The 10,996-nt window shown below is 38.6% G+C and overlaps 1 protein-coding gene across 1 annotated transcript; it reads left to right on the forward strand.

Moving 5' to 3' along the window:
- The first annotated feature begins 8,055 nt into the window (after positions 1–8,055).
- Positions 8,056–10,420, forward strand: cdkn2a/b (cyclin-dependent kinase inhibitor 2A/B (p15, inhibits CDK4)). Its single transcript, XM_063475257.1, has 2 exons — positions 8,056–8,438; positions 9,347–10,420. Exons 1-2 carry the CDS (start codon positions 8,304–8,306, stop codon positions 9,605–9,607), a joined length of 396 nt encoding a protein of 131 aa, XP_063331327.1. The 5' UTR covers positions 8,056–8,303; the 3' UTR covers positions 9,608–10,420.
- The last annotated feature ends 576 nt before the right edge of the window (positions 10,421–10,996 follow it).

Here is a 10,996-nt window from a genome sequence, read left to right on the forward strand (position 1 = left end):
AAACACCTTTACTGGACCCCACCTTTTAACAAAGCTATTATCTCATTATGCTTTAATCTGGGAATGCAGAAATAAGCAAGGGTGTTCCTAGGGGGAGTTTGGGAAGTGCAAATAATAATTACCTGAAAACCACATAATTTCCCCATAATTATTTTCCTCCCCCAAACTTCATAAAATTTCTCGCAGCTTTCCCTGAATCTTCGTGGATCTCCATTTTATATAAATATGACACATTTCCATAAAGCTGCCTCTGAGCCAAACATGCAGTCACTCAGGCCACCCACACAACTCTGAGAGCGGACATGACTATCTTTGGCAGGAACTCATTGAGGGGAAGGGTTGATGTAACGGTATACAAAAAACCTCAAGATGCTTTTACATCTGTGGGACTGTGGTAGAAAATCCAAATTCCGAGTTTGGAAAAACTTCTGACAAAAATTAGGAAAACCTTTTTTTTCTTCTTCTTCTTTTTTTTTTAATTTTTTTACCATGTTGTATACTAGTTATAAGACAAACAAAACTTGCTGGGAACAAATGAGTAGATTTTTTAAAAGGTCACATCAATCACTTTTGTCCTTACAACCCCAGCCTGTATCCTTCTCTGTTTACATAATTACATTGCGCAGGAGTGTGTCCTAAAATTAACTTTAAGAAAGACTGCAAAGATGCCACAACTAAGTGTGTGGCATTTTTCGGCATTATTGAAAAAAAAACACACACACACAAAATTAAAGAGCTACAACCTTAGCCTCACAAAAACAACACTTTTGTTATTATTATATTGATGAAACATTAGAAAGAGCTCATCGACGTGCTTCCACCAACGGGTTATAAAGAGTTCATAAACCCGTTGGTTTCATTTGTGTAAGCATATCTTAAGGTGCTGCCAGTAATCACTGTCATAATAAGGAGGAATGATGTCACCTTTCTTGTTAATCACTAACCAACAATGGAAGCAATGCTGCCTTTATTACTCCCTCAAGTGTTTTCATCCTCTCCAAATCTGGAGAAACACACATCTATGAGCAGACTATGCAGAACATTTCAATATCTCCAGTATCAGTGCACAATGGACTCCTTGTTAGAGTAGTCGACTGTTTAAACATTGTAAAAGAACTGCATGTTAGCCTTCTGACAGTCAATATGGCTTCTCATACTTTCCATGTCTCTATCTATTTCAGCATTATTATTAGGGTGGCCCAGTGGCTCGGTGCAGCCGTACATATGTGGGCGGGTGGTTGCTCAGTATGTGTGTGACTGGCACAATGAGAAAATGTCAGCGGAAGCAAATCCTTCCCTCTCTTCACGCTCTGCTCTCCATCTGGAGTCCCTGAAAATCGGCGACCTTACATGCCTCTAACAAACAGTCCACTGATACCGTGCGTGTGTGTGTTTGTGTGTGACGAAATAAGATCAAGGGTGGAGTGCTCTACCCACACTATTTGTTAAAGCCATGAATTAATACGCACGTAAAACTTCAGGAGAATTTTGGATTAAAAAGATGCATTTAGAAGATTTTAAAACAAATTAACATCGGGAATAAATATGTCGTGACACAGAAATGTAAGGCAACCAAGTCACTACGAGCGTATTATCTAGTATTTACAGAGAAGACAGATAACCTTTTCTTTGTGCTTGACATTTGGAGCCTAACAATACTCATCTCGAGTAGTATAGAGAGCATCTCAATAAACTCCTATAAGCAAGAACGTCTGCAACTGTGTGGAGAACATAAACTCCCTTTAAACAGCAAGAAACCTCCAGCAGATCCAGGCTCAGGCAGGGTGCAGCTATGTGCTGGGACCGGTCTCAGAGGGGAAACACAAAAGAGCAACGAAGGACACAAACAACATGAAGGTAATGGCGTGCAATAGTAGCATATAAACTCATTAAAGAGTGAAAGAGTGGGTAGCATTAGCCCTTAGCAGCATAACTAAGGGATGGTTTAGGGTCACATGATCCACCTTTAACTATAAGCTTTATTAAAAGGGAATCTTTTGGGGTGACTAGCTCAGGAGGGTGAGATACCAAACTCCAAGTTGCTCTCCAACCGTCGGAGTGTGTGCAAATGTTAGATAGAAAGCACTTATAGGTGCTTTCTATATAAGTGTTTATGTGATTGGGTGAATGAGGCATGTCATATAAAGTGCTTTTACTTCTCATGCAGAGTAGAAAAGTGCTATATAAGAACAAGCCCATTTTCAGTCTAATCTGAAAAATAAAGAGGGCGTCGGTCCCTTCAGCCTGAACCGAGAACTGCTTCCATGGGCTCTGCCTCCAGTTCCCGTTTAGAAAACTATGGGAAGCATTTCTGGATTTTACTGGGAGTCAATCGGTGTAAGCTAGAACAACAAACACTGTATTATTTATTGTCCACAGTAGACGATGAGTGTATCAGTGTCATTTACAACCAACATAAACTAACTTTTCAAGCTGATTTACAAAAAGCTATTAAAGCATCACTCTAAACTGCCGAGTGTCCAACAATTTATAGTAGAGGATAATTGTGTTATTTAGACCTGAACAGTTCACACTATGTATCAAAAATACAAAATAGTACTCCACAGGCAGATAACTGTGAGCATTTTCCACTCTCTTTATATATTAATACATAAAATATATACTGGAGGCCTTTCAGTTTAGTAAGTATTAATATAATTAATTGTGCTCAACTAAATATATATCTAAATATATAAATGTACTGTACAATACAATATATGTGTGAATTAAAACAAATCCTTGCAGATACAGCCGACTGAAAAAAAAGATCTTAAAAGAGTTTAATGTCTAGAATAGTGTTATTAGCTCACGGATGATGAATGAAGATGGTGATTAGTCAGCAAAAAAGAATGCAAGACTAACCAAATACGTACCTAATGAATGGATGACTTATAGAGTTGTTAAAAAAGTAACCTAAATACACAACAAAAGCCTCCCTCTGTCTGGTTATTACTCCTCAGCTCGTGCACAGACTTCAAAGCAAAAACACAGACATAACAAGGACTTTATCAGCAATACAGTTTACTGAATTATGTGTGCTTAACCTTAGTCTCGGTTTTTGATGTGTCTTTGATGTCATGTGCGGTCTGCAAATATTGGGAGAAAGGCTGGATCAGCCGGTATGTCTTTTCTAGATACACAAGTCACCAAGAAGTCACCGATCCAGTGAAAGCCTGAAAACAGTTTGCATAAGTAATTAATTTTCAGGGACGTGTGAGAAAGAATTAAGTTACCAGTAACATCGAGATGATGCAATAAAGGGAAATAATTAGAAAGCCTGGTGGGTAAGCAGGGCAGGGATTCATCACAGCATGGCGAAATACCACAGATTGTGCAGAACTGCTTAGCAGCTATCAATAGAAGTGTGGTTTTATGAAGAAAACACAGCTCCACGGTGTGCTGATGCCACTGGGTGGAGGCAAATGAATATGGAGTATAACTTTGTAAATATGCCTATGTGTGTTTGAAGAGGTTGACATATAAGCATACTTTTTAAGTTGAACTGCTGAACTTGCTTTTTTGCTTTGAGGAAGAATATAAACAGACCTAGATAAACAAGACAGGCCTGCCTCTGCAAACTAACGACGAGCAGCATCAGAATATTTATATTAAATTAATTAGCAGGCAGCCGAGACTCAGGTCAAAACAGACAATAGAAAAAAAAGGGGGATTTCAAACGAAGAGTCAGCAGGAGGTGATTTCATTCGCCGGGAATCAGAGCGAAGGTATTCCCCTTCTCGAGGACTGTGGTTAGGACAGCAGCAGGCACAGAGCAAAGTGCGAATGGTGAGAGATAAAAAACAAAAACTGAAGATCCGAATCATTAAAAGGTTTTGTTCACATTCAGAAGCCATCAAGAGCAAACATCAAACGGAGCACAAAACTCCTAAACCGAGGAATATAACTTGGAAGAGGCTCTGTGGGAAACGCCATATAGTTCTATGTATAATTAGCAGATTACAATGATGCCCACATCACTATTGACCGGTTTTCCCCCAAACTAAGTTGCTAAATTTACCTCTGAAAAGGAGGCCTTTCTTCTCAGAGCATTTTTCTGACCAGAAGGACATTCCAACTGCAGTGATGTCACAAAGTTAATCCCTACAAAGAAAAACCGCTGAACAAGACGTGTTTTGATGAATCTGTTTGTTATTATTATAAAGCTAACTTTAAATGCCCTTTTTCTTCTTTTTTTTAAACAGTGACCTGTTTATTTTTTCATACTTTAAACTGGTGCATAAGCCGTTCAGTCACTGTGCCCTTTTCTTAAACCAAACACAGACACATATACACGAGTGCGTGCATACAGGGGACTTCCAGGCCAACACACCTACACCCACACTCAACAGTATTTCAACTAAGCAGTGACACACTCACTGCAGCCGTATGTCCTTGCTTTTAACCTAAACAGATAACACACTACATTATGTGCACTATAGTTATTACTGTTTTTTAAAAAGAGAGAAGAAAATGCCCTACATACCAAACAGCTGCACAGTCATCCTCGGCAAACTACTACTTTTGAAAAGGAGAAAAAAACCTGCAGCCAAAAATAAAAAAAGAAGCTTTTATTCAAGTGTTTATGCAAGTTTTTTGTTTTTTTGTTTTTACTATTTAAGCTAACATGGTAACTGCTAACATGTGCAAAGGTTACAGCTTGGAAAATCCTTGCACATTATTGGAACCTAAGTTAACTTCTTACGCCATTATTGACCTTTCAGGTCTTGTGCAACAGGTCAGCCAGACGTGGTACCTCCAGGTCACAGTCGGTTACACTTCACAGGTTACTGTAATGTGTAAAGTACAGTAAGAAAGACTTGCTGTTATTGGTTGGCTGTATTGCACTAACTAAAAATAATTTAAGTCCACTGTGAAGTCAGGCAGGCTCACAAAATGTCAAAACACCCCGCAAATTAAAGTTTATGACTTCAGGACTATTATAACTGAATGGTCAGTAGTAACCACGACCATAAAAAAACATGAAACAATTGATTTGACCTTGTCCTTGAGCACAGTTTGGGTAAAGACCCATCAGTTGACTGTGTGTGTTTGTGTGAGCTTGATTGAATTCCGACCAATCCTGGAGGAGCAGAAGCCATTGTTGTAAAACATGGAGGCACGTACAAAGGATGACCTCAGTTCAGCTGACTGAGCTAAAAATTGTCTTTAGGAATTTTTTCATCTATTAGCAGTCTAGTGTTGCCAAAGAATTCCACGTATCTTCAGCTTGAAATTCCCCATCATCGAAAAGGTCATTAAGAAATAGCCGTGAGGAGAAACTTTTGAAGTCATGACTGCATGCATTAAATATTTAAAGAACGGTTCCTTTTTAGTGTATATCTGGTGCACAAGGTCTACCTACTTTACTCAATGTCACCTCAATTCAGATATCAACCAAATATAGAATTTTCACAGAGAAGGCAAAATTCTGCTTGCAAAGTGTATGAGCCTGTTATAAAAATTAGAACTTTATTTCCTGTAAACTACCCAGCATACAGTGCACAAACATATAGGCAAAACACAACAGCCATGATATCAACAAATATAATAATACTAAAAAAGGCCAGTGTACTACATAATGAAATCACTTCAATAACTTAATGTAAAAAAAAAGATTTAAAACAGACTCTTGTGGTCAAAAGGTAGTATACTTTCTTGTCCTGTTCTTGAGAGTGATCCCAGTCTTAGCTGAGAAATTCAAAATTCGAGATTTGGTATTCAATTTAGATGCATTTTATTGCCCTGAGCTCTGCTTTGAAAGGCGTCTGGTTTCCTACATGACCACTTCAACTTTCTGTCTTAATTTGAGTGCGATGAATCAGCCTGAATGAAGCATTGCTCAACACACTTCATTCAAAGATTGAAACCAGGATCGATCTGAAACTGTGATACACAATTTGGCAATTCAGTTGTTCTGCAAGACAAAGTCGCCCACACCTCTTCTGAGCTCTGTTTTCAAGCTAAAGAAAAAATATAAACCCGGAAGGGAGACTCTTCAGATGCGATTATGTGAGTATAAAGTTGTGTACACAGCGACAAGGAAGTAAGACGATGGAGCTTAGTGGGTTAAGCAGAGGTTTTTCACCAGAAAAGCGAAGTTTAAAACCCAAAGAAAGCTAAAATACTTCTCTTTACAGATGCCTGAATATTTACACACGTTAAATAAAGTGCCTTAGAGTAATTCTGTCTTGATTTTTGTCGTTCTATTTCAATCTGAATGCAGCATCGCTCAAAACGATTCATCCAAAGAATGAAATCAGGAACTGCTTACTGCCCACATGTATGCTGACTAGCCATCATCCTAAAACTATTACTAATCATATTACTAATCATACATCAAATCACAAGACTTGCTATGCGTGGCATGCTGCGAAAGCCAGTTTCAAAATTGTTTATTCCTAAGAAACTCAAAATAAGATGGTGAATGGCGTGACAACAGGCAGCAACACAGACCACACCTTCCCAGTTCAGGCTTCAAAAATCCTGGACATACACTGTAGGCGTAGAAACTATATTTCAAGTCTAAACCCAGAATTATTTCAAATAATGTGGTGTATTTTTTTTTTTACAGAGAGGTGACGCTAACATTTAACATCATTTACAGAGGTCGTTCACATGTTGTTTGTGTTTGCCTCTCCTCCATTATGGCCATTCATATGCCGATCACAAGGTCAAGATTAAAAGTAAACCTGACCTTGAGGAGCACTGTCGTCTAAGGAAACACCTGCACATTGAGGTTCTCCCCTTTTAAGGAGAAATTTAAGATTATGCAGGTGAGGTGTGTGATACAGTACCCAGATCTGATAAGAGGTTATAAAAACGTGGTTAGGTACAACGGACAGTGGCCAGGGGAAGATGGTGACTGAGGAATACATAATAAAGGATTATAGATTTTGTATTTCTAAGGGGTTAGAGGTTAGACGCCAGAAGGAAGTGGAGAGCAGTGAACAGCAGAGCAGCTTGGTTGAGTGAATGAACGTGACGGGAAAGAGGTTATGAAAAAGATTTTGTCATCTGACAGGTAGAACAACCCCAGATGTGGTAAAACTGGTTTAAAAATGAAGAAACACAGCATTGCAGTTTCACTATGACACCAGTTACCATTATGAAAAAAAGAAAATTTAAACAATTACTTTTATCTGTTTTGGCTTAGATAATCACATATATCAGACATAAGGAAACCATTAATTATACAGTTACTGCTGCTAGTCAATTACCATCGAGCTGTGGAACCTCAAGTCTCCTATTCTCTGAGTATTGTCATCTATTTAATGTTATCTGAACACAGATTTCTACCCTAATGAAGATAATGTGATACTGAAAACTCTGACACAGCTATAACATATAGATGGGTGAGACTGCTTAGTCATGTTCTATTTTAATGGTCAAATGTGAACTGCACAAAGTATGTCACAATATTGATTGGATATATTCACAGCCAGCTAGATTGATTTGCTTCTTAACATTACCATATTATAAACGGTCACCCTGAAAAAGCAGTAATTATGCAAAATGTCCCAAATATCTTAAAGTCATTACTGCTTTATGTTGTAACTTTACATATAACTAGCAGCATAGTAGCAGTAATAAATTAACCTGCCCACTCTGTCACTAAATAGAAAATAGAAATTTAAAAACTGTACTGGAGTAAAAACAGTAAAAAGTACAATATTTTTACACTGAAATGCTGTGAAAATATAAAGCAGCAGAACACTTACATTTAGCTAACTCGTAGACAAAATTATAAATAGGCCTTCCTCAAAGAGGATTCTACAGCACTACTTGATAAAATGCAGCCTACCTAGTTACTTTAATCCGCTGCGTTTTTTAATTAAATCACGAAAAACTCCAAAACAATTCTGTTTAGTCGAGGTTTGTCACATTTGTCGGTAAAAACTGATTTCCAGCATCCCCTCACAGTAAAAACCCGGTTAAGCACCGGGAGCAGGACGTGTTCTTTCAAACGAATTTTCTGAGGCGCATGCGCACAGTCGCACCACTGCAACGGCTCTGCAGTCACCAGCTAGACGGTGACGTCACTCAATTCAAGCGATAGGCAAGCCCGGACACACACCGGCAGGCGATGAGCGGCGTTGCTGATCCGACCCAGGCAACCGGGGGACCCAAAAAAACTGCTGAGCCGGGGACGGTTGAAGACCACGCCGTAGACCACACCAGCGAGGAGCCGGGACTATTCGACGGGTACCGTGTCGCGTTTAAGTGCCGTTTTTTGTTCCTCGTATAAGCATCACCGGGCTACCTGTCAGAGCAGCCCGACACGGAGCTTATCGCAGCAGGTTTTTATGGACGTGACAATGACTCTCCAGGATGAACTGACCACAGCCGCGGCGAAGGGAAACACGGCAGCGGTGGAGGCTCTTCTGGACAGAGGGGCTCAAGTTAACGGGACGAACAGTTTTGGACGAACCGCTCTGCAGGTCAGCCCACTTTCTCCCACTTACACGGGTCTCATCAGGCGGGGTAACTCAAAGTTTCTAAATGGCAAACGCAGGCATAAATCCTTATTATTACTATTATTTTTACAACCGAACTATTAGAGATTTATACATTTCATTATTATTAATAATAATAATAATAATAATAATAATAATAATCCTTAAAAAAGAAAGAAAGAAAGAAACGACAGGTCTGAAAGTGACGCGCTTTGTTGTGTTTATGGAAGTCGCGTATTTTTATTGAGGAAAAGCAACAATCCCGGATCCCTTTGGTTTATTGTAAAAGCTGTAACGGCATCAGGCTATAGTGAAATGAAACTATAATATTGTTTCTTGCCTTTGGATTGGCCTAAAAAACTAGGCTGCATTGCAATATATGTGGCACAAAATACTTTAACAATGTAAAGCATCATAATATATTTTTACGCTTTCTTTATATATATACACACATATATATATGTATATTTGAATTCATGGCCCACATGTTGCGCTGATCGGTAGTGAAATGCCTCTGTCCCTTCAGTTGTTGCACTACAACAACTACAATAATCCATCCTATCTACATTCTTTGGAGCTTTTTAAAAAACCTGTTGCGTCAGTCACAGCAGGCCTGTTTTGGTTGGGTGTAGAAGACTCGGGTTCAAGTAAAATGAAAGTCAACACTAAAGTCAGCCGCATGATAATAAATACATGAATAAATAAACGCACAGGGTTAAGTGTCTGTGCAAATGGTGCAAAAATAATTAACTGGCGCTGTACTTGTGCTTAATGTGCGCCTATATTAGTGAGTGACGGTGGGCCTACATGAAATAGTTTTTGTGCTTCAGAGTAAAATAATCGGATTCAGTTAAATCGGTTAATATGATTCCCGGTCATGTTTTTTTGTGTAGGTAATGATGATGGGGAGCACGTCGGTGGCTCAGCTGTTACTCGAGCATGGAGCGAATCCCAACGTGGGGGACTCAAGCACCGGGGCAAGCCCGCTGCACGACGCTGCTAGGACGGGCTTTCTGGACACTGTGCACCTGTTAGTGCAGCACCACGCAGACCCGCAGGCCAGGGACAAGCTAAACCGTCTGCCTGTCGATTTAGCCAGACAGCACGGCCATGGAGATGTTGTTGATTTCCTGGAGAGTCTGCAAAATCCTTAACGCTGTGATGTCTATTTTTATTTTTTTTAACTCCTTGCAGCCGGTTCTGAAGGTGGACTTTGCAGAGCAGGGGCCTAAAAAGGCCTTCAACCGAAATTACACACTTGAAGTTTTGCTGTAAAATGTAATATTACTCTTTATTTATTCACTTTCGGTGTGTATCATTATTTTATTTCTAACGAAATCAGGGTTGTCGATGGGTCTATGTGTAAAAATGTAGGCCACAAATCGCAACATTTGTTAATTTAAGAATACGTCTTACATGTTTTGTTTTATTTGTTTGTTTTTCCAAGTGTTTATTTTCACTTTTTAAACATTTTTCCTTGTAAATATAATGTACAGTTTTACTCAAATATTATATTGTTTGCATATCAGATATTTAACTAAATAATACAAAAGATATTTTAGAAAGAAATTGGAAATTTTGCGAAGTTTGTGAACTTTTTTTTTTTTTTTAATCCAGGATGCACACTACGGAGTCCTAATCTCATTATTACCTGATACTGATATTCTGCACCTTGATGTAAACTGTAACACTGGTTTGTGAAGGCTGGACTGCTGTAGGATGCGTACTGGAGAATTAAAAACAAATGGAAAATACATGAAAAACGTGACTCTGAACTCAGTAGTTTGATTATCCAAAAGGAGAGTTTGAATAAATTAAACTTTTCTTAAATTGGGGTAGGATTAGACAAGTTTGTAACTGCTCCGTCCTGCTTCCTTTTCCAGCGTATAAATTGACGGGTACGGAGTTGTTGGAGGCAACCCGGTGTGCCTGTTCCTGCTTTACTTGTGTTGCTTATTTTAATTGCTCTATTTCGAACATGAAAATAAAAATACAACCAAGCGGTTTTGAGCCGATACAGACTGCATACAGCGCATGGTAAGGATTATTATCATGCCAGTATTTGTGCAAATGTTTATTTATTCAGTGAAGAACTGACACGTTTACTGAGCTCGCCTAAAGGTGCTTTAGTAGAGTTTTGGGTCAGAATTACTTTTATAGTGGTACATTACTAACTCCTCATTAAAAAATAAAAATCTGAAAAGATATTAAAGAAAATAATAAATTGTATAAAGCTGTGTTAAACATAAGGATGGCTTAGGTTCACCTATAACCAAAGGTGTATTCTACAACATACAGAAATCCACTCTGTAATTCTAGTGTTTGCTTCTTTTTTAAATTTTTATAAACGGTAACAATAGTAAACCCTTTCAAATAAGATTTAATTGATCCTGTGTCAGACAAAAGTATCTTTAAGATTAAATCAGTGATTTCCAGCACACTCCTGTTTCAAGAGCAGAAAAAAAAAACTAAACTGTTCCCCTTAGGATATGAACACATGCGGCAAACCAACTGAGAAAATATTCACTGCAAGTCCAAGTAAC

This window comes from Pelmatolapia mariae, linkage group LG6, assembly GCF_036321145.2.
Source record: "Pelmatolapia mariae isolate MD_Pm_ZW linkage group LG6, Pm_UMD_F_2, whole genome shotgun sequence".
NCBI classification, from domain to species: Eukaryota; Metazoa; Chordata; class Actinopteri; order Cichliformes; family Cichlidae; genus Pelmatolapia; species Pelmatolapia mariae.

Coding starts and splice junctions, on each gene's coding strand:
- cdkn2a/b (XM_063475257.1), top strand. CDS start 8,304: ATGGACGTGACAATGACTCTCCAGGATGAACTGACCACAGCCGCGGCG. Junction 8,439..9,346: donor TTGGACGAACCGCTCTGCAG/GTCAGCCCACTT, acceptor TTTTTTGTGTAG/GTAATGATGATGGGGAGCAC.